The sequence below is a fragment of the Balaenoptera ricei genome, chromosome 3, assembly GCF_028023285.1.
Source record: "Balaenoptera ricei isolate mBalRic1 chromosome 3, mBalRic1.hap2, whole genome shotgun sequence".
In the NCBI taxonomy this organism is placed as follows: Eukaryota; Metazoa; Chordata; class Mammalia; order Artiodactyla; family Balaenopteridae; genus Balaenoptera; species Balaenoptera ricei.
In genome coordinates, this window is record NC_082641.1 from 163509908 (window position 1) to 163531475 (window position 21568).

Here is a 21568-nt window from a genome sequence, read left to right on the forward strand (position 1 = left end):
CTCCTTCTGAACTAAAGAAATGTAAATGAAAACAGACATAACCACTGCTCCTCCCCCTGAAAAAAGGTTGCTAAAACCCAGTCTTCGAAAGCGATGGAGAGACACTGTTAGAACAACTGTAAACTGCACCTTTTTAGAGGACAATTGAACCATACTGCATCCATCAAAACATAAATGTTAGGGATTTATCCCCGGAGAGACTCACAAAAGTACCAAAGATACCGCACAAGATTCACTGCAGACTTGCTCAAAATAGCAAAAACACTAAAACTAAAGTCCTTCAGTAGGGGCTGGTTAAATACATTATAGAAATCCATACAACATGATATGACAACACATTAAAAGAATAAGATTTATCTCTATCTATGGTGAAAGTAGAAAAATTTCCCAGCTATATTGATAAGTGGAAACAAGTTGCCAGAACAATATATTATGTTATTTAATGTACATAAACAAACAAATATATAGGTATATATATTTGCATATATACATGAAAACTTAATAGTGAATATCTCTGGAGAGCTTAAATCAGGGAATAGGTGTTAGGGAGGAAGGATGTTTAACTTTTGCTTTGTACTCTTGTGTACTATCTGAAAATGTTTTTAACATAAATATTATCACCTTTAAAATAATACATTTTAAATTCCAAAGCCAAAATCCTGATGCTATAGAAACCCAACTTTCTGAAGAGCCAAGCTGACTTTTCTAAGCTCTCAGGTTTACACAGTACGGTTTCTCCCAAGCAGTTGTGTTTGGGGAAGCTTCCATCCTCTGGAATCCCACTTGATGATCCCTCTCTCCTTAGCCTCTGTTCTGAAATCTCAGGCTTCACTTCTGGGGAGATACCAACTGCCGCTAAGGCAACTGAACTTCTATTTGAACTTCAGCTCCTAGAGTAAGCATCTAGCTTGATAAATAAAAAGTCAATTAAAAACTCATCCTTAATTTAAAAATGGGCAAGTAAACATTTCTCCTAAGGTATGCAAACAGCCATTAAGCACATGAAAAGTTGCTCAGCATCATTAACCATCAGGCAAATGCAAATCAAAACCACAGTGAGATACTACTTCACACCCACTAGGATAACTATAATGAAAAAGTCAGATAACAGCCAGTACTGATGAGAATGAGGAGAAATTGGAACACTCGTACGCTGCTGGTAGGAATGTGAAATGGTGCAGCCATTTTGGAAAACAGCCTGGCAGTTCCCCCAAAAGCTTAAGAGTTACCACTGCCCCAGCAATTCTATTCTAGGTACATACCCAGAGATGAATCAAAAACATATGCCCAGGGCTTCCCTGGTGGCACAGTGGTTGAGAATCTGCCTGCCAATGCAGGGGACATGGGTTCGAGCCCTGGTCTGGGAAGATTCCACATGCTGTGGAGCAACTAGACCCATGAGCCACAACTACTGAGCCTGCGCGTCTGGAGCTTGTGCTCCGCAACAGGAGAGGCCGCGACAGTGAGAGGCCCACACACCGCGATGAAGAGTGGCCCCCGCTCGCCGCAACTAGAGAAAGCCCTCGCACAGAAACGAAGACCCAACACAGCCAAAAATAAATAGATAAATAAATAAATAAAATACAATAAAATTTAAAAATAAAAATAAAAAAAATAATAATGATAAAAAAAAACATATGCCCATATACCCCGAGAAAACCATAATTCAAAAAGAGTCATGTACCACAATGTTCATTGCAGCACTATTTACAATAGCCAGGACATGGAAGCAACCTAAGTGTCCATCAACAGATGAATGGATAAAGAAGATGTGGCACATATATACAATGGAATATTACTCAGCCATAAAAAGAAACGAAATTGAGTTATTTGTAGTGAGGTGGATGGACCTAGAGACTGTCATAGGAGTGAAGTAAGTCAGAAAGAGAAAAACAAATACCGTATGCTAACACATATATATGGAATCTAAAAAAAAAAAAAAAAAGATACTGAGGAACCTAGGGGCAGGGCACGAATAAAGATACAGACATAGAGAATGGACTTGAGGACACAGGGAGTGGGAAGGGTAAGCTGCGATGAAGTGAGAGAGTGGCATGGACATATATACACTACCAAATGTAAAATAGATAGCTAGTGGGAAGCAGCCGCATAACACAGGGAGATCAGCTCAGTGCTTTGTGACCACCTAGAGGGGTGGGATAAGGAGGGTGGGAGGGAGACTCAAGAGGGAAGGGATATGGGGATATATGTATACGTATAGCTGATTCACTTTGTGATACAGCAGAAACTAACACACCATTGTAAAGCAATTATACTCCAATAAAGATGTTAAAAAAAAACAAAAACAAAAACAAAAACATATGCCCTGGGACTTCCCTGGTGGCACAGTGGTTAAGAATCTGCCTGCCAATGCATGGGACATGGGTTCGACCCCTGGTGTGGGAAGATCCCACATGCCGCGGAGCAACTAAGCCCGTGCTCCACAACTACTGAGCCTGTGCGCCACAACAACTGAAGCCCGCGCGCCTAGAGCCCGTGCTCCACAACAAGAGAAGCCACCTCAATGAGAAGACTGCACATCGCAACGAAGAGCAGCCCCCGCTCGCTACAACTAGAGAAAGCCCACGCGCAGCAACGAAGACCCAACGCAGCCAAAAATAAATAAATAAATAAAGTTATTTAAAAAAAAAAAAGACAGCGGGCTAGATTTGGTGCATGGGCTGTAGCTCACTGTAGTTCCTTGATTGGATGGTGGTGGTGGTGCTGGTGGTGGCGGCAGCGGCTTCCCCTATCCTCACCTCCCTTTTATCATCAATACCATTATTTGGAGCCCAGTTACATACGGTTTTAGATACCTAAATCACTTGCTGGCAACACAGAGCCATTAAAATATTTAAAAAAAATAGAAATATGATTGTTTTCAGTTTAAAAAAAATTGAATAAGTAATATATTCACATGGTTCAAAATTATACCAAAAAGTTATTCAGTGAGAAGTGTCCCTCCCACCCCTATTTCAGTTACCCATTTTACTAACCAGAAGCAACCAATGAGACCCATTTCCTACTTCGCCTTCTATAGATAGTCCATATCTTGTCTATATACAAATGCTTTTCCCATTTTTATAGAAAAAGTAGCATGCTATGCATAATATTCTGCACCTTGCTTTTTTCAGTAGGAGAGTGTTCCTATTAAATTTTTGGTGTTTCTATTAAGATAGCATTAACAAATTATTTTATCACTGTTTACGAGAGGTTTGACATCTTCCTAATGTTGAATCTTCCTATTTGCTCAGATCTTCTATGTGCTCAATATTTCAAATTTTCTTCATCTTTGTCTTGATAAGTATATTCCTAGGTGTTTTAGGTCCTTCTTTTATATCTTTTGATTGTCGTTGGCATATACAAAAGCCACCATACTGACTTCTTTTATAGTTTAGAATAGTGTTTTGGGCTTTGGGTTTTCCATGTTTATAATCATATTATCTGCAAATGATGATGGTTTTATCTACTCTTTTCCTGTTTTTGTACCTCTAGTTTCTTTCTCTTGTCCAATTGTATTGGTTGTACCTCCAGAAAAGGTTAAATAATGATGGAAGAAGACAACTTTGTGTTGTTTCTTACTGTAATGAAAGTGCTTCTGGAAGATGATGTTTGGGTTGTTTTTATAAATGTTTACCTTATTCTATTTTATCAAGAATGTTTACTAAAAATATGTGTTGGGTTTTATCAATTGCCCTGTTAATATATATTGATAAGACTTTTTTCCTCATTTTCTCTATTAATATGGTGCTTTATATTAGCAGAGTTCCTAATATTAAACCATCCTTGTCTTTTTGGAATAAGCCTTCCTTGTTGATTTACAATTATTATTCATGTGCTGTTAGATTGTGTTTGCTTACACTTACTAGCATTCTTCCATCACTACACATAACTGAACTCAGACTGGTTCTCTTGTATTGGTTGTGTCAAGCCTGATGCCTGAGATGGCCAAGTGGAGGGAGATGTGGAAGACGTTGTGGGACCTGTGTGTCTGGAGCTCATGGGAATGGGCCGGACAGAGAGATAGATTTGTGAGTCATTGCATATAGGTGGTATTTTGTGTCAAGAGACTGGATGAGATCACCCAGGAACTGAGTAGATAGAGACGAAGAGGGGAGGAGGACTGAGCCTTGGGGTGCTTCAACGATTTGAGATTCAGCCTCTGACAGGGAACCAGCAAAAGAAGTGGAAAATTATTTGGCAATAAAGAGAAATGAGGTACTGATACACACTATAATATGGATGAACATTGAAAAGATTATGCTAAGTGAAAGAGGCCAGACACAAAAAGCCACATTTTATAGGATTCCATTTATACAAAATGTCCAGGCAAATCTATAGAGACAAAAGCAGGTTAGTGGTTGTGGGAGCTGGAGGGAGGGTTGGGATAGGAATGGCCAGGTTAGGAGTTTCATTTTACATGATGAAAGTGTTCCAAACTGAGATTATGGTGACCAACTCTGTGAATATGCTAAAACCATTGAATTGTACACTGTAAGTGGGTAGGTTTTATGATATGCCAGTTATAGCTCCACAGAAAATATGGGGGAAAAAAAGAAACTGAGAAGTGGCTAGAGTGTAGAAGGAAAATCTGGTGACTGGCATGAGGAAGCTGATCCCACCATGGGTCAGGGCTCAAAGCACCACCAGTGGGAGGCTAGTTCTCACCTTTTTGGCAAAATGCAGGAACATTAATTGGGGACAAGAGTACTTGTTGGCAACATGTTCAATTCCAGGACATCGTTCTTCATTGCTGGAAGTAGTTCTGACCTAACAGCCAAAGGGAGGGTCAATTTTAGAAGAAACACTTCCCCAGGAGGAAAAGATTTACTGGCAGGATGTGACAAGGGAAAATAGGTGGGCCCTGGGCTAGAGACTAGACTAGCCTAACACAAGCCGGTGACCAGACCGACCTTGGCTGGTGAGAGAGCATGAATGGAGTTGGTTCTGGAAAAGCAGAGCCGTTAGGACTGGGCCAGATGGGTAGGGGTGTCCCTGGGAGGAGGCACCGCTGAAACAGGGAGACGTCAGGATTAAGACGTCGGATGTCAGAATTGATGAGATTTGAGAATTGATGGAGCTCGAGGGGTAAGGAAGGACATGGTCCTGGAAAGCTGGCCCAAGCCTCACTAGGCCAATCTGACGTATTTGTTGAGCCCTTGCATGTGCAAAGGACTACTGGGGCTGGGCCCGTAACAGGTCCTCACCTGAAGGGACCAGAGCTGTGCGCATGCCCAGATCACCTCTCGGGCGTGCCGGAAGTGCTACTGTCAGGCCCGCGGAGGGGCAGAGCTGTGAGCCAAAGGGCACTGCTGACCATTCGGGGGTGTCATCTTGGAGGAGACAGAATTTGGTGAGGAAGAAGGGAGGCTATTCCAGGCAGAAGGAGGTTTGTGCTGCCAAAGTGATTCAGAAGTCACCGATATGGGGCTCCTGCCAGTGGAGGTAGAGATTGCTGAGGATGCTGGGAGAAGACGACTGGTGCAGGCGTCACCTGGACGAGGTACTGAGTGAGGTGAGGGGGACTCGGTGGACAGATGTTGCAGCCGGAGATGTGAAGACTGGAAACCGGAATGAGACTGGAGGACTGGAAACGAGTGAATGAGTGACCAGCTCTATGGTTGGCGCTGGGTTTTCACCCTCTTTACACCCACTTGAGTGCTGAAGCGACTTTCAAATGAAGAAAAATGAGGCTCAAAAAGGGGAAGTGACTTGTTCTAAACCCCAGAATTGGGACACAGGGGAGCTGGGATTTGAGCTGGCCTTTTGATTCCAAAGCCAAATCTGGAGCTCCTGTATTGGAGTCTAGGGGGCAGGTGAATGGTCTAGAATAGAGGTGGGCAAACTTTCCCTGTACAGGATCAGATAGTAAATATTTCTCGCTACGTGGGCCAAGAGGCAAAATTTAGAGGGTATTAGGAGATAAGTAAAAATACAAGAAGAGATGAAACATATTTCCATACATCTTTATTGACAGAATTTAAAACGTTACTTATGGACACTAACTTCTGGGTTTCATAGAATTTGTCATGAAATACTATTCTTTTGATTTTTTTCAATCATTAAAAATATTAAAAAATCACTCTTGGGAATTCTCTGGTGGTCCAGGGGTTAGGACTCGGAGCTTCCACTGCAGGGGACTAAGATTCCTCAAGACTCGCGGTGTGGTGCCCCCCACTCCCCCAAAAAAGTCACTCTTTGTTCAGGAGATATACAAAATCAGACAGTAGGTCAGCCGTATCTGGGCTGTGGGCCATGGTTTGCCAACCCCTGGTCTAGATCTGTGCTGCGCAGTATAGTGGCCACTGGCTCCATGTGGCTACTGAACACTCGAAAAGTATGTAGTCTGGACTGAGATGCACTGTAAGTGTAAAATACACACTGGATTTAAGGCAATCTAAAAAAACAAGCAAAATATCTCAATGATTTTTAATGTTGGTTACATGTTGAAATTATAATATTTTGGATAGATTGGTCTAAATTAAATATTATTAACATTAATTTCACCTGTTTCTTTTTGCCATTTTACTAATTATCTAATAGTCTTTTAACGTGGCTATTAGAAAATGTTAAATTATCCATGTGTTTGCATTTGTGGCTTGCATCATATTTCTGTTGTACAGTTCTGCTCAAGGAGTGAGACTGGGGACATGGGGTGAGATGGCCCCTCCACTTGTGTTGAGGGAGGTGAGAGGAAGTGCAGCCTGGCATTCGGGAGTGGAGTGTGGGGCCACGTTGGGGACATTGGATTTCATTAAGGAGAGGTGGAAGGGCAGGGTGAGGTGGATATGAAGACCAAGGAGGCTTCTGCAGGATTAGGTTGGAGGTGGTGAGGGGGCTTCAGGGAATAGTGGGGTTGAGCTGTTTGGGGGGGCAGCTGTGAGAAGCTGGGGGGCAAGGCAGCTGGTGAGAAGCAAGAGGTTCCCGAGCAGTCAGCCAGGTGAGTGTGGGATGAGGACCCTGCCCTGAGGAGCTTCCAGCTCTCAACCCCCCTGGATCAGGAGACAGTATGAACTTATATTCCATACTGAGCCTACTTGGAAAAGTGGTTTGGCTAGTTCACTGGCAGAATGTGGAGATAGAATGTTAAGATGCAGCATTCACCCCCAAAATCCTTGCTTTTCACAGCAGGAGAGGGCTCGTGGCTAGAGATCATTCCTCTCTCCTCAGCTATGTGGGCCCCCTCTGCCCAGCCTTGGGAGTCCTGCCTACTCTGGCCTTGTGCTGGGAACAAACGTGACTGTCAGAGCCTTGGCTCCTTGCACTTGGTGTTCATGCCCAGGAGCTGGCTTTGCCTTGCCCTCTGGAAGGAGAAAGGGGTGGGAGGTGCTAAGGAGATGGTACCTGCCTGTGGATTCCTGTTTCTTGGCTCGTAGGAGAAAGGCGGAGTTTCTGTGTTCATATCTGTGGTCTCTCATACTCAGCACTTGAGGTGGCAGGATGAAACCCTCAGCATGCCTGTTGTCTCTTGTTTCCCAAGTGCCCGGGGCTTGGGGGAGCGCTAGAGGTGCTGAGAGGACATGGCACATGGAGGCCTGGCTTCTAGGCCTGGTGCCACTGGACATGTTACTCCTTGCCATAGACTGAATGTTTGTGCTCCCCCTGCAAATTCGTATGTTGAAATCCTACCCCCGCCACAAGGTGATGGTATTAAGAGGTGGGGCCTTTGGGAGGTGATTAGGTCATGAGGGTAGAACCCTCTTGAATAGGATTAGTGCCCTCATAAAAGAGGCCCCACAGAGCTCCCTTACCCCTTTTGCCAGGTGAGAAGAAGTAAGAGGGAGAAGACAGCCATCTGTGAACCAGGAAGTGGGTTTCTCCAGACACCCAGTCTGCTGATGCCTTCATCTCGTACTTCCCAGCCTCCAGAGCTGTGAGAAATAAATTTCTGTTATTTATAAGCCATGTAGTCTATAGTAATTTGTTATAGCAGCTCGAACAGACTAAGGCACTCTCCCTTCTCTGACCTTTGGTTTTCTTCCCTGGTAATGCGGGGTTTGGACTTCATCTTTGAAATGGATCACCTCTTGATCCTTTTCTAGCCTTTAGGGACTAAAGTACTAGAAGAAATGGACAAAATAAACTGTGCTGCTAGAGGCAGGCATAGGCAGGAAGCGAGGAGGCCGTCACCTGTGAGGGGCTGGTTTTCTCCTTGCGAGAGGCAGACAGTGCTTCCCTCTGCCTTCCTTGTCAGGCCTGGCATTCAAGGCCCTCCACCTGGTGGTTCTGGTCCAACTTTCCAGCCTTACTGCCCATCCCGCCCCTATGCCTGGAGTCAGGGTTGTAACCACACACGTTCCTTAATGTCTCTCATCACCCCCTCCTTTCATGGACCATTGCCATTGCAGTACTCACTGACTTCCTGTTTCCTGTGGATGAACGGAACCCTTTGTCGTGGCATGTAAAGCCCCTGCCCAGCGACACAATCTCAGCTCCTCTCTGTCATGTGGGGCTACTTGCAGTTCTCCAAACAGTCTGTGCTTTCTCAAACGCTGAGCCTTTGCTCAGTCGGTCTCCTCTGCCCGCATCCACTTCTCCCCCATCCCTGCCTGGAGAACCCCCATTCAGTCTCCATGGCACAGCCCAAGCGTCTGCTCCTGTGGGAAGCCTTGTCCTTCCTGCCCACTTCCCCAGCTTACTTCGTGTCTCTCCCATGTGTCCCTGTCCTCCTGTGCTTCCCTGATACAGCGTTCATCTCACCACGTGGAAAAGTAGACTCCACTCCTGGGGCAGGGGCAGGGGCAGGGGTGGCCTCTGATAGTGGTGGCACTTGGTGACGGTCCCTGAAAGGCAGGTTGACCAAAGGAAAGCTATCCTCTAGAGTCTCCCTTCGCTGTCATTAACATGCAGTTGTTGAAGCCTATTGTGAAAACTGGGCACCCAGTCTGTCCTTGCCTTCCCTGTGCAAGCAGCTCAGCTCGCTTCTCAGCGTCCACTGCAGTAAGGCAAGGCCACCAGAGTTCCAGCCAATGGAAAGTGAGTGAGAGTGACATGTGCCACTTCCAGGCCTGGGCCATCAAGACTCACACCAGCTCCTCCCTGTATGTTTCCTTCTGCCAGCTGCGTGCGATGACAAGGCCTGAGGGGCTGGTGGAGCCATAAGATGGAAGGGGCCTGGGTCCCTAAATGACCCCATGGAGGAGAGCCGCTTCTCTAGCCTGAACACCACCCAGGACTGTTATCTGTAAGAAACAATCTTCCGTGGCTTTTAGATATATTTGGTACACAGTGTAGCCTTCCCTGACTGATATTCCTGTAGTGCAAACCTGAGTGCAGGTGACAGTAATAAAGGCACGTTCAGGCCTAGGTGATGGATTGGATAGGGGAGGAGTGAGGAGAGGGGTGTCAAGGCTGACCCAGTCAGGTTCCTGGCCTGCACAGGTAGGGTGGTAGAGGCATTCTCTGTGGCCAAGAACACCGGCAGAGGCTCTGGGCTCAGGGGAATGTAATGTGTTCTCTTTTAGACATGCTGAGATTGAGGTGCCTTGGGGACAGTTCAGGAGAGATGTTGAGGGATAGTGACTCGTGTGGGTTTAGAGTTCAAAAAACAGGTCTGTCCTGAGGGTCGTGTTGATGGCAGGCAAAGCCCAAGCTGTTAGTAAATGAGTGAATATATGAACTGTCGTGTAATCAGAAACTGAGGCTCAAAGGGAGACTCTCCCAGGCCCACCCTGACTTAGTGGCAGTGATAAACCACACACACAGCCCCTCCAGGGCTGCTCTGATGAGGAGGTGCTGCTGCCTTTCAGCAGGGAGATGGGCCTTTCCTAGTTTCGTAGGCTCGTCCCCGACCTGGTCAGCAGCAGTGCATCCTGAATCTGTCCCTATCCCAATGCCCCGTGCCCGGAATGCCGTATAAAAGTGAGAATCCAGCCACAGGGACCTGGGAATCTGAAGTTTTAAAAACTACGCAGGAGATTGTGATGTGAAGCCAGGCTGGGCCCCTCTGTATGCCGTGTCCACTGAATGCAGCCCTGCGAGCTCCGAGGGGATTGGGAGGTTTAGGTCTGTATGTGAACCACATATTCCATTAAGGTCTGATTCCAGAAGGGTGTCCTAGGCAATTCTGATTGGCCTCTGCTGGGCAGAGGCTGCCTCTGAGACTCAAACTAGGCATGGGTGGCTGTCGCAAGAATGTGACCTTAGTGGGTGTGGGCGGGGCGTTGGCTAGTAGAGCTTCTCCAGATCTTCCACTTCTGTTTTGAGGATTCAATTTGAGACACGATGGGGAGCTCATCAGGTGAAGGAGTCTTCCCTGAGATCTTCTATTGTTACTGTTGTTAGCAGTCCTAGCAGCTGGCATTTATATCTACTACCCGCCCGGCACTGTGCTAAACTCTTGGCAGACAGTCTCTGATCCCTGCAGGAGTGCTGAGAGGCAGGTGTTGTCATCCCTGTTTTCAAGATGAAGAAGCTGAGTTTCATGGAGGCCTAGTTAGGGACTGGCATCCCTAATGCTTTCAGTTGATGATGATGAGTTTAGAGGGCCCAGGAACAAGACATTAGGACCTCGTGGGGGCTGGAGTGAGCTGGGCAGCACCTGCCCCACCTGCTGCAGGGGACTGCTGGGGGGCAGTGTGCCTCAGCTCCCACTGAGTGTGGACATGTGGGACTGTGGCCCAGTGTGACTTCATCTAAAAAATTTTCAAAGGTACCTGGAAATGTAATGTTTTGTAGAAATATCATGCTTTGTAAATGTTGGCAAATAATTTTTTACGATGTTCAAGGCACTGTATAGGCAAGCAAGCACATCTGAAAGTCAGATTCAGCCCACTAGGAACCAGTTTGTCACCTTGGTTAAGAGATCTTTTATTCAGTCTGCAGGTATTGGAGTGCCCACTGGAGGTGTCAGGGCAAAGGAGACAGACCTGGTGCAGGATCTCATTGAGCTCTTGGTCAGTGTCAATATTGTGTGATCTGTGCTCTGAGAGGGTCCCTTCCTTGGGGCCTGACAGAACACTTTCTGGAGGAAGCTGAAGTCTGATGGGTGTTGGATTAGTCAGCTAGGGCTGCCATAACAAAGCACCACCAGCTGCAGGGTGTAACAACAATAAAAATGTATTGTCTCTGTTTACTTGATAACAGGGGTAAGGATAAAAACTGTGAGACAGTAAGTGAATAAATAAACTCAGCAGTACTAGTTTGTTTTTTAGAAGTTACATTTGGTCATACCCAAAAAATTGCAGTATAAGAATTTGAGGTTATATATCAAACCCAGGTAACAGGAACTTGTACTAGCAAGACACCTAAATAAAGAATTGTCTGACAAAGCAGAGATTAAAAAAAAAAGAAATTTATTATTTTACAGTTCTGGAGGCTAGAAGACCAAAATCAAGGTGTTGGCAGAGCCACACTCCCTCTGAAGGCTCTAGGGGGGAATCTGCTCCATGCCTCTCTCCTAGCTTCTGGTGTTGCTGGTAATCCTTGGTATTCCTTTGTGCTATGGACTGAATGTTTGTGTCCCTCCAAATTCATATATGTTGAAACCCTAATCTGCAGTGTGATGGTAGTTGGAAGTGGGGCCTTTGGGAGGCAGTTAGGTTTAGATGAGGTCATGATGAGGTTTAGATGAGGTCATCATTTAGATGAGGCAGTTAGGTTTAGATGAGTGGGGCCCTCATGATGTAATTAGTGCCCTTTTAAGAAGAGACATGAGAGAGCTTGCTTCTCTCTCTGCTCTCTGCCATGTGAAGATACAATAAGAAGATAGCCATCTGCAAACTAGGCAGTGGGTCCTCATCAGACATCTTGATCTTGGACTTCCCAGCCTCTAGAACTGTGAGAAATAAGTTTGTTTTTTAAGGCACCTGGACCATAGTATTTTGTTATAGCAGCCTGAACTGACCAAGGCACTTGGTTTGTAGACTTGTCACTCCAGTCTCTGCCTCTGTTGTCACATGCTGTTTTCCTTGTGTCTGTCTTTGTGCCTTCTTTTTTTATAAGGCACCAGTCATATTGGATTAAGGGTCCACCTACTTCAGTCTGATCTCATCTTAACTTGATTACATCTGCAAAGATCCTCGTCCCAAATAAGGTCACATGCACGGGTACCACGGGTTGGGAATTGAACAGATCTTTTAGGGGATACAATTCAACCCAAAACAGATATGTAGAGTAGGCAGGTAAGATTTGGGGAAGAATATTCCAGGTAGAGGGAACAGCAGGTGGAAAGACAGAAGGGTGCAGGTGAGTTCCAGGAAATAAAAGAAATCAGCACAGCAAGAGTGGAGAGCTGGGCCTGAGATGTGACTGGGGTGGCTTGAGCCATGTGGAACAGTCAGGCTTGGCTAGGCTGCAATTAGAGATAAACCCCCAAATCTCAGTGGCTTGACCCAGTACAGGTTCATTTCTTGCTCACATCAAGTCTGATGTGGGCTGAACAGCTCTTCTTTATAATGTAGCTCTGCCATGCAGAACACATGGTCTCCAGGGGAAGAGAGGTCTGGGGGAAGCGCCCAGTCTCAACCGCTCAGGCCTGGAAGTGACTCTTCCATTCAAGATGAAGAGAGGTTGAAGGGAGGGGGGCATGGATTTCTGTGAGCCCCATCTGTCCCTCTCACCTGTATTCAGGGTTAAGACTTCATCCTCAGAGTATTGGGAAGCCAGCCACGGTTTTCACGCAGAGTGTGACAAAATCCGACTTGTGTTTTAGAAAGTTTCCTCTAGCTGGAGCCCGTGGAGCTGTGGTGTGGGAAGTGGCCCCCTATGGGAGTCAGCTACAACAGTCACAACATATTTGCAGTTAACTCCTGCAATTTCCCCCTTGCAGGCTCAGCCAAAGTAAGAAAAAAAAGAAAAAGTTATGTAATTTAAAAAACTTTCAAAATGCATTTTGTGTCTATCCTCTGTATTCTAGATTGGTGATTGTACACATTCTTACACATATATTGTCTGACAGCCTGAATCCCCAAAGCCATGGGACTTTACTTTAAGGGCCTCTTAAGGGACTTTGGGGGGTAACTGGGCTCCTTGCTGATTTGAGAACCTCATTGTCATAGAAGATGCCCTCAACTCATGTCTGCAACTAGGACCAAATAACAAGAGTCCCTTGTGTCAAAGGAAATTCCTGCTGCTTCCAAACAGCGTGGTGCCCTGCCTCTGTCAGAAGCACCCTTGCATGCAGTATAAAAGCATTCTGTGCTGACTGACCCCCATTTGTCTGTAGTTCTTTACAGTTCATAAAGTATGTTCTAGGCCAGTGCTTTATTTGAGGCTCAAAATCATTTAATCTCATATGAGATCTAATTTAGACCACGGAACTCAGAAGCTCAGAGCCCCCTTGTCCTAGTCAGGAGTAGTCAGGAGCCCTGGAGACAATGTGGAGTTGGAAGTGCTGGCTTTGTGGCCACGATTTCAGCTGTGTGATTTCAGTGTTTTTGTGTATAAACTATGGATAATTGCATACGAAGGTATTTTGAAGCTCCAAGAAAGCAATGTTGGTGAAAGTATTTTGCAAATTGTGAAGCACCATCCAAATGTTGTTATCCTCAGACTTGACATGTCATTGAAAGCATTTCCCAAATTGTGCTAAAGGAATCCATGTGGACAAGAGCAGGAGATTAAGTGAATGTATGCCCTCATTAGTTATGTCCTGTGGCTACACCTGACCTTGATTGCCTGAATTTTCTTCATGGCTTGGGCAGCTGTGCTCATCATTGCCTGTGACCAAAACCCTGGTCCTTATTTCTGTGGGTGGGCAAGGGCTGGGGTGGATGGAGGTGGGGTGGAGAGTTTGTCAGGAACTTCCCTGCAAGCCTTACCACCAGATTTCAGTGACATGACCAAGGTTTTATGGAGATACGTGAATTCCAGTTTATGGAATCTAGCCTGAACGTGAAATGGTCAGGTGAGCCTTGGGATGAACCAGAGGCATTTGCTCATCTTGGGGTGGGTGCCCCAGCTCTAGGGGGTTGATACCTTGGGGGAAATGCAGCGTTGTGTGGCTAAATCTTCAGATTTTTAAAAAATTATTTTTTCCAAATGTGAAATTGTGACATTTTACATTCTCATGGCAACTCCACTGGCTGGCTGACTTAGGGAGTGAGCCTTGGGCCAGGGCTCTGGGCTTGTTTTCTCCTTTATAAATTGGTTATGGTACCACCTTCCATAGGATTTTTAGGAGACCAGATGAGAAAATAGAATGCCCAGCCTATCACACCGGGCCTGGCAGCAGGATTCCAGCGGGAGACGTCAGCTACTTATGTTCTGCTGTTGTTTGGTAATCCCCAGGCTTCAGAGGTTTTAATCCTGGTTCATTTGGGGCTCGTCACGCATATGATTAAAAGGAATCATGGGATTACGCAGGCCTTTCAAGCTTGGTGGTCAAGTAGATAAATATTAAGGGGTTTTGTATATTAGAAAAAGAGAACTACTCTTCCCTTCCCCCAAAACTTCATGATTTCAAGGAAGTGGTACATTTCTCTTAAAAATAGATTTTAGCAAAAATAAATGAATTAAATGAAAGAGTTTAAGTAATCAAAAGTAAAAATTTGATGCCAGTCGTCAACGTGGTGCCAGGCGACCTAAGATTGGGGAACACCGTGGTCCCACCGTTTCTCCCGCCACATCCCGGCGGAGCACCACTGGCAACAGTCACTCGACGAACTCCGCCCCCTCCTCGCTTCTCGCCTCCGGGGGAGGCGGCAGAAGGGGCGGGAGCGCGTGGCTTTGACGGCACCAAGGTCAAGGGGGAGGGCGGGATGCGTCCCAATTTCTCCGAGCCAAGCCGAGGGCCTTGGCGGGCGCTACGCGCCCAATCTCGGAAGGCCGGGTTCTGCACTTCCAGTTGGGGCGACTTCGGTTTCCGAGGCTTCCTCGAGTCCAGTTTCCTCTTTTGGGAAACGGAGGGGCCAAGCCTGCCAATGCTGGATTAGGGCGTACCGGGGCGAGGGACTACGGCCTCAGAGGGCGAAGGGTCAGTATTGCGCCTCTCCGTCCCTGGGCTCGGGCCACCGGCCGCCAGGGACACTACCGTCGGACCACCGGACCCTGCGACCCTCCGCAAGGCCCCGGCTCGCGCGAATTCTAAGACAAGGACAAAGCCCGCCTGGATCTACCGTGCGCGCGCCGCCGCGGCCAATGGGAAGCCGGCGCGGGGTTGAGTGACGGGCTGGCGAAGCCAATGAGCATGCGCTTTGTTGCGAGGTGGCCTCGGCTCCGGCATTATAAAGAGCGCCACGAGTCGGCATTGTCAGGCGGCAGTACCGCGCGGGCCCGGGAGCGCTTCTGTGTTGGTGGCTTTCGTGCGGCGGCGGCAGCGGCAGCGGCAGCGCAGGCCGAGGGAGGAGGGCGCGAGGTCGCGGCGGCTCCGTCGATAGACGGGGGAGAGGCCCGGCAGCGCAAGCGTGAGCGCGGCCGAGCCCGCGGTGCCTTCCCGGCGGGTGGGGACGAGCGGGCCCCGCGGCGTCATCGGCGGCGAGGTGAGCGGCCGGGCCCGCGGGTGGCGGGCGGGAGCCCGGGCGGGAGCGGCGCCGGCCTGATGCGTCGCGGCCGCTCGTTGTAGGAGCCGCGCGCCACGGCCTAGCATGTCGGAAGCGGGTGAGGAGCAGCCCATGGAGACGACGGGCGCCACCGAGAACGGACACGAGGCCGCCCCCGAAGGCGAGTCGCCGGCCGGGACTGGTGCTGGCACCGGGGTCGCGTCTGGCACCGGAGGCGGGAGCGTGGCGCCCCAGGCCGGCAACCAGAACGGCGCCGAGGGTGACCAGATAAACGCCAGCAAGAACGAGGAGGACGCGGGGTAGGTGCGGCCGCGGGCCGACGGGGGGCGCCGCCTTTGTTCCGGGGCCGCCTTTTGTTGGCGCCACGCGGCGGGGGGAGGGGCGGGCGGCCGGGGCCTGCTCGCGGCCCGCAGACCGGCAACTCCGCGCCGCCGGCTTTCCGTGCGCGCCGGAGTTTGCAGGAGTTTGTTGGGTCGACTTTGGCGCCGCCCTGGGGCCGCTGGCTGGCGGCCCGGAAGGGGAGTGCGCTCGGACCCGGGGCCCAGCAGGTCGCGGACTGCCTGGGCTGCGTGGGCGGAGTTGGCGCGCGCCAGGGCCTTCCTCCTCCGCCTCCTTTCCAGGGCGGAGTCACGGTCTGAACTCCGACTCGGTCCCGGAAGCCTTGAGTTCCTTGAGAGCGAGTGCTCGGAGGTGGCAGGGACCGTAGCGTTTTGATACACGGTTGTTAGACAAATTAGATTCCTTCCAGTTGAGAGTGCTCAGGGCCTAACTGTCCGGCTAGGTTGTGCTTCCTTTCCCCCATCTCCTTGGGGGTACGGATCACCTGAGGCTTTGTTAGGGTCAAGACTGGGTTTGGAAGGTTAGCGGAGATTTGTTAACATCTTCCAGAGGTAGAACCCTTATGGGCCCTAAGGGTAAATCTTTGTTCCGAATGGTGGCTTTATTTACAATCTTTTCAGTGAAAGCTTTGCTAGGGCCAGTCCTTCCGAAATGACAGCTTTCTAAGGCTTGTTTCCCTGTTCTCACCCCACCTTTTCAGAAAAATGTTCGTTGGTGGCCTGAGCTGGGATACCAGCAAAAAGGACCTAAAGGATTATTTTACCAAATTTGGAGAGGTCGTTGACTGTACAATTAAAATGGATCCCAACACTGGCCGGTCAAGAGGGTTTGGGTTTATCCTCTTCAAAGATGCAGCCAGCGTGGAGAAGGTAAGCTGGGTACTTTATAATCAGAAGTCTGTGTATTCTGTGAGGATACTATTCTTTAGACCATGATTGGCTTATGTGTTTTGCACGTGGTTGGGTGCTTTGGGAAAAGCAGAGAGGTTGGGAACTTATGCTCTCCTATTTGAAGGGATTAAAAGTAGAGATTAAATGGAGGAGTGAGTGGGCTGGAGTGGTCCAGGAAGATTATAGTTGACTGTATATTATCTTGTGCGTATTCTGGACCCTGCTGAAGCAGACATTTCATTGAGAGGACTAGAAGAGAGTCCATGGTTGCTGGGAGATAAGCATTATTTTACTCTCATTTTGTAGAAAACAAACCTAAGGCTCAGAAGGTTAAGTAGAAGAGATCACATAGCTAGTAAGGGGTGGAGTGTGAGGATTCCAGCCCTCACAGCCTAGCTCTAGCCTGTGCTTTTAATTATTGCTTTACTTCTGGAGGAGATAGGCCTTAAATTGGGGCTGCCTGGGCAGGAAGAGGGGTGCACGGCATGGGCAAGGACTGGTGGGGGGTTGAGGATAGATTTATATAGGTGTTTAGGTAAACCAAGTGAAGTTTGGAGATAGGGTTGGGAAGTCAGATTGGGGGTAGAGTTTGAAGGGGGTGAAGCACATTTTGTGTGCCTGTGTTGGAGTCTTGTGGCTCAAAGAGAAGGTCCTTGTTCAGGGTCATGCTGCTGAGTTAGAACCCAGCTCCCTTCTGTTGGAACAGGTTCTAGACCAGAAGGAGCACAGGCTGGATGGCCGTGTCATTGACCCCAAAAAAGCCATGGCCATGAAGAAAGACCCAGTAAAGAAAATTTTTGTGGGGGGTCTGAATCCTGAAGCCACTGAGGAGAAGATCAGGGAGTACTTCGGCGAGTTTGGGGAGGTGAGTGTGTGGCTCCCGGAGTGGTCTGCCAGCTGCACCGAGGTTGCCTTCTTCCTGGTCCTTGGCACCTTGGCTGGCTGGATCTCTTTTTCACTCTGGTGTTCGTGGACTTTTTCTCTTGTGAGTTCCTTATAGGCTCTGCGATAGGGTCCTGAGCTTTGCTTATGTTTGCAGATTGAAGCCATTGAGCTTCCAATGGATCCAAAGTCGAACAAAAGACGAGGCTTTGTTTTCATCACCTTTAAAGAAGAGGAACCTGTGAAGAAAGTTCTGGAGAAAAAGTTCCACACCATCAGTGGAAGTAAGGTAAGGTGTCCCCAGCTGTGTGTGCTTGGCATTCTGCTGTTGGAGAGCTGGCCTTTGCAGGCGTGGATTAGGCATTGGGTTACCTCCAAGAGTTCTCCAGGGTAGACCTTACTGTTTTCTGCACTGTCTGCTGTCCTGATAGGGGAGGGGCAGGTTGTCCTGTCCTTCACGGAGCTCCTAGGCTGGTAGGACAGGATATGAGGGAGGCAGGAGAATGCTGGAGGCTTATACGGGGTAGGGAGTGTGCTGAGTAGCCTCTTCAGTTCCTGACTTAAAGGTAGAGGTCATGGTATTCGGGATCTAGAGTGCAAAGTGTGTAAGTCCTACAGTTAAGGTCTCAGAAGATTCTAAAATTGCCATTTACTGATTTCTGTGGCGAAGTCTTACCTGCTTTGGACATTGCTGCAGAGCTTTTCTCTTATCTTTATCTCCTGCCACAACCAAATCTGTTTTAGCTCCATTCCCTTTGGTTAATGGTTAAATTAAGCCCCACCCCAAAGATCCTTTCCAAAGAGCTCCCAGGGTCCTGGCCAGCTTAAATCTAGAGCCAGTTTTGACTTCAAATAAGCAAGAGTCCTGTGCAGTGAGGGGCAACTCTTCCCTCTGAACTCTGGACAGGAGAGAGGGTAGGTAGTTCATGCTTCAAGTGTTCTCCAGTGGCCGAGGCAGTTGGGAGCTGAGGGTGTGGCCCACTGGCAAGGTGTGGCAGGCTCTGCCTGAGCAGGAGTGGCAGCCAGATAAGGTGGGACACAGGGTGGGGCTCCTGGAAGCCTCAATCCTGGCTGAGAATTTGGAAAGATTGGATGTGGGATTGGGCCCCTAAATTTTATGTAAAATGAGATGGGACCATAGGGGCTGTTGGGTGAGACCTCATCCATTAATGGTTACCCGAGTGGACAGTGACATGGAAAGAGGCCTTTTTCTCTGCCATGATGTAAAATGGGCATGAAGAGCCTATTAGGGCACCATTAGTCAAACTGCTAGTGGTTGGTCTTGAAATAAGTGTATTTTAGCTGGTTGTATTCAGCATTTTTAACTTTGTAGGATAGAAAACATGAGATTGCCTCACTTGGTAATTTGTCAATTTTTTGAGTATGCTTGTATGGGGACATCTTGTGTAAAATGGTTTTTTAATTGGTCTTAATGGAGAGGGTTATGTGTCAGTGGGTTTTCTTTTAAAAATATACTTAAAGCAGGAGCACTTGAAGGTCCATGACCCTACTCCCACCCACAGTAGGCCGAGTTTTGAGCAAAAAGGAAATTGACTCTTTGGGCCCTAAGAGGACACAGATATCTGGCCCATCCCAACAGCACACCAGTGGTTGGAGGAGAAAGGGGGAGCAGTATGGCCTTAGGGAAGGCTGCCCTGAGCCTCAGTGGCTTTCTTTATAAGATGGAGGTCAGGGTTGCCACCTCAATAGTGTATTTGAGTGGAATGCTTTATTTATTCTGGGGGGAAAAAAGAACCTTTTTTCTCTAAGATCCCTTACCTGGGAAGCCTTCTCTGACTCCCTTGCCCAAGGTGGCACCAGACTGACACCTGGTGTGGTGTCTTGCTACACTGGACTGGCATTGATCCAGCTGTCCCTCTTCTCCCACTTGTTAGAGCACCCAAGGGTGACCCATCAGTAGACCTACGGGTGTAGGTCTACTGATACGTTCATGGTTTCAAGCACTCTGGGGAAAGCCTTGAGCCAAAAAGCCCATTGTGTGAGTTTTTGGGCTGTCTAGGTTTTAGTTGTGGTTCTGAGAGCTAGTCCAAATGTGGTTTCCCACCCCAGCATGTGCTCTTGAGCAGATAGAGAAGATCTGCCTCCTGAACGTTTGTCAGCGAAGGCCTTTGTGCACACTCCCTGCCCAGGGCATGACCCACTGTTCTCTTGGCTTTCAGTGTGAAATCAAGGTGGCTCAGCCCAAAGAGGTTTATCAACAGCAGCAGTATGGCTCTGGGGGCCGTGGGAATCGCAACCGAGGGAACCGTGGCAGCGGTGGTGGTGGCGGAAGTGGAGGAGGTGAGTGGAACCCAGATGAAGATGGGTCCTGTTTCCCTGCCTGCATGGAGCTTCTCTGCCTGTTTTGGGGGCTCTCTTGGCCCCTGGTGCTTGGTGCAGCAGGGTGGGCAGGATCAGGAATGGTGTTCCTGGGTTGAGGCTCTGCTGCTGCTGCTTGGCGTGGAAGAGCCCATCTTTCTCATGTGGTCTGGGGCCCCAGGGCAGAGGGGGCATCTGCATCAAGACGGGTGTGCTTGGCTCTGTGGCTGTCCTGAGTCTTGGTACACCCGTGGGTGGGCGGGCTGAAGGGTAGGGCAAGGCTGTGCCAGGCGCTTAACCTCCTTCCATCCCAGGCCCCTCTGACTCCAAAGCCTGAACTCCATCCTTTTTAAGGCCAAGCTGCCAGGGAGGGTGGGGGTGATCAGAGGGTGATTTGAATGAGAGTGAGCTGCCTCGGTTGCCCCAGTGAAGTTAGTTTTCCATCCTGGCCTGGCCTTCTTATCCCTAGCTTGGGTCTCACGTACAGGGCTGGGCCCAGGGCCCTCCCTCTACACCAGGACAGCAGCCCCTTGGCTTTTGTGAGTTGCCATAGTAACCTTGCCACCCAAAGGGCAGGATTTCCTCCATCCTAGCTCCTGCGTGTGCTAAATGGTCCATGGGCCCCTGTGCCCTGCTCCCCCCCACAGGTCAGAGTCAGAGTTGGAATCAGGGCTACGGCAGCTACTGGAACCAGGGCTACGGCTACCAGCAGGGCTACGGGCCCGGCTATGGCGGCTACGACTACTCACCTTATGGTTATTACGGCTACGGCCCCGGCTACGACTACAGTAAGTAGGAGAGAGGGAGGCCCCCATCCACTCACCCACCCTGGGAGGCAGGACAGACAGTGCAGGGGCCACTGGCAGCAGGGGCTTTGGAGTCGGACAGGCTGGGCTTTGTGGCCTGGCTTGCTCACTGGAGCTACCCGATTTTGAGCTTTTGGGGCTCAGGAAGGTGGGGAAGATGTCCTATCAGAGTTGTTGGCTCTGGTGAGGATGCATATCAAGCGCCTGGCACAGGGGTAAATGCTCAGTAAGTTGTAGCTGCTCTCATTGTTGTTCTTGTCCCTAGGTCAGGGTAGTACAAATTACGGGAAGAGCCAGCGACGTGGTGGCCATCAGAATAACTACAAGCCATACTGAGGCTTTGGCAGGAGTGTCCGACTGACCGCACACGCTTTGTTTGGAGATCGAGTGAACACAATTATGTACCAAATTTAACTTGGCAAACTTTCTATGGGCTGTCCCATGTGCGTCTTATTTAAAATTTCCCCCCTGGAAATCACTCTCCTGTTTAATATATCCAGAGCTCTAGTTGTTTTAGGCAGCGTGTGGTGTCTCAAGAGGCCAGAGCGGCATTATGGGCTCATTTTTATTACCAGGTTACCCAGAGCCAGATTGGAGGGTCTGCTTCCTGCGGCCGCTCTGCAGCCTGGACCTGTGGACCCTGGTTGTAAAGAGTAAATTGTATCTTAGGAAAACAGTGTCACCTTTTTTCACCTTTAATTTTATATTATTTGTGTCATACATTTCCTATAATGGAAGTGTTAATTTTACTGTACTTTTTGGTACCTTTCGGGAATCTAATGTATTGTAAGGTATTTTACACGTGTCCTGATTTTGCCACGACCTGGATATTGAAGCTATCCAAGCTTTTGAAATAAAAATTTAAAAACCCCCAAGCCTGGGTGAGTGTGGG

At 48.5% G+C, this 21568-nt stretch overlaps 1 protein-coding gene across 4 annotated transcripts; it reads left to right on the forward strand.

The window, feature by feature from the left end:
* Nucleotides 1-14738: 14738 nt before the first annotated feature.
* On the forward strand, nucleotides 14739-21551 carry HNRNPAB (heterogeneous nuclear ribonucleoprotein A/B). 4 transcript variants are annotated; one of them, XM_059917858.1, is made up of 8 exons: nucleotides 14739-14914; nucleotides 15503-15739; nucleotides 16480-16648; nucleotides 17376-17534; nucleotides 17709-17840; nucleotides 19732-19852; nucleotides 20518-20658; nucleotides 20942-21551. In XM_059917858.1, the coding sequence occupies exons 2-8, from the start codon at nucleotides 15525-15527 to the stop codon at nucleotides 21010-21012; spliced, it is 1008 nt and encodes a 335-aa protein (XP_059773841.1). In that variant the 5' UTR covers nucleotides 14739-14914; nucleotides 15503-15524; the 3' UTR covers nucleotides 21013-21551. The 4 variants fall into 4 exon arrangements, with proteins under 4 accessions (XP_059773841.1, XP_059773840.1, XP_059773839.1 ...); XM_059917857.1 differs by lacking the exon at nucleotides 14739-14914 and adding an exon at nucleotides 15164-15344; XM_059917856.1 differs by lacking the exon at nucleotides 14739-14914 and adding an exon at nucleotides 15165-15419.
* The last annotated feature ends 17 nt before the right edge of the window (nucleotides 21552-21568 follow it).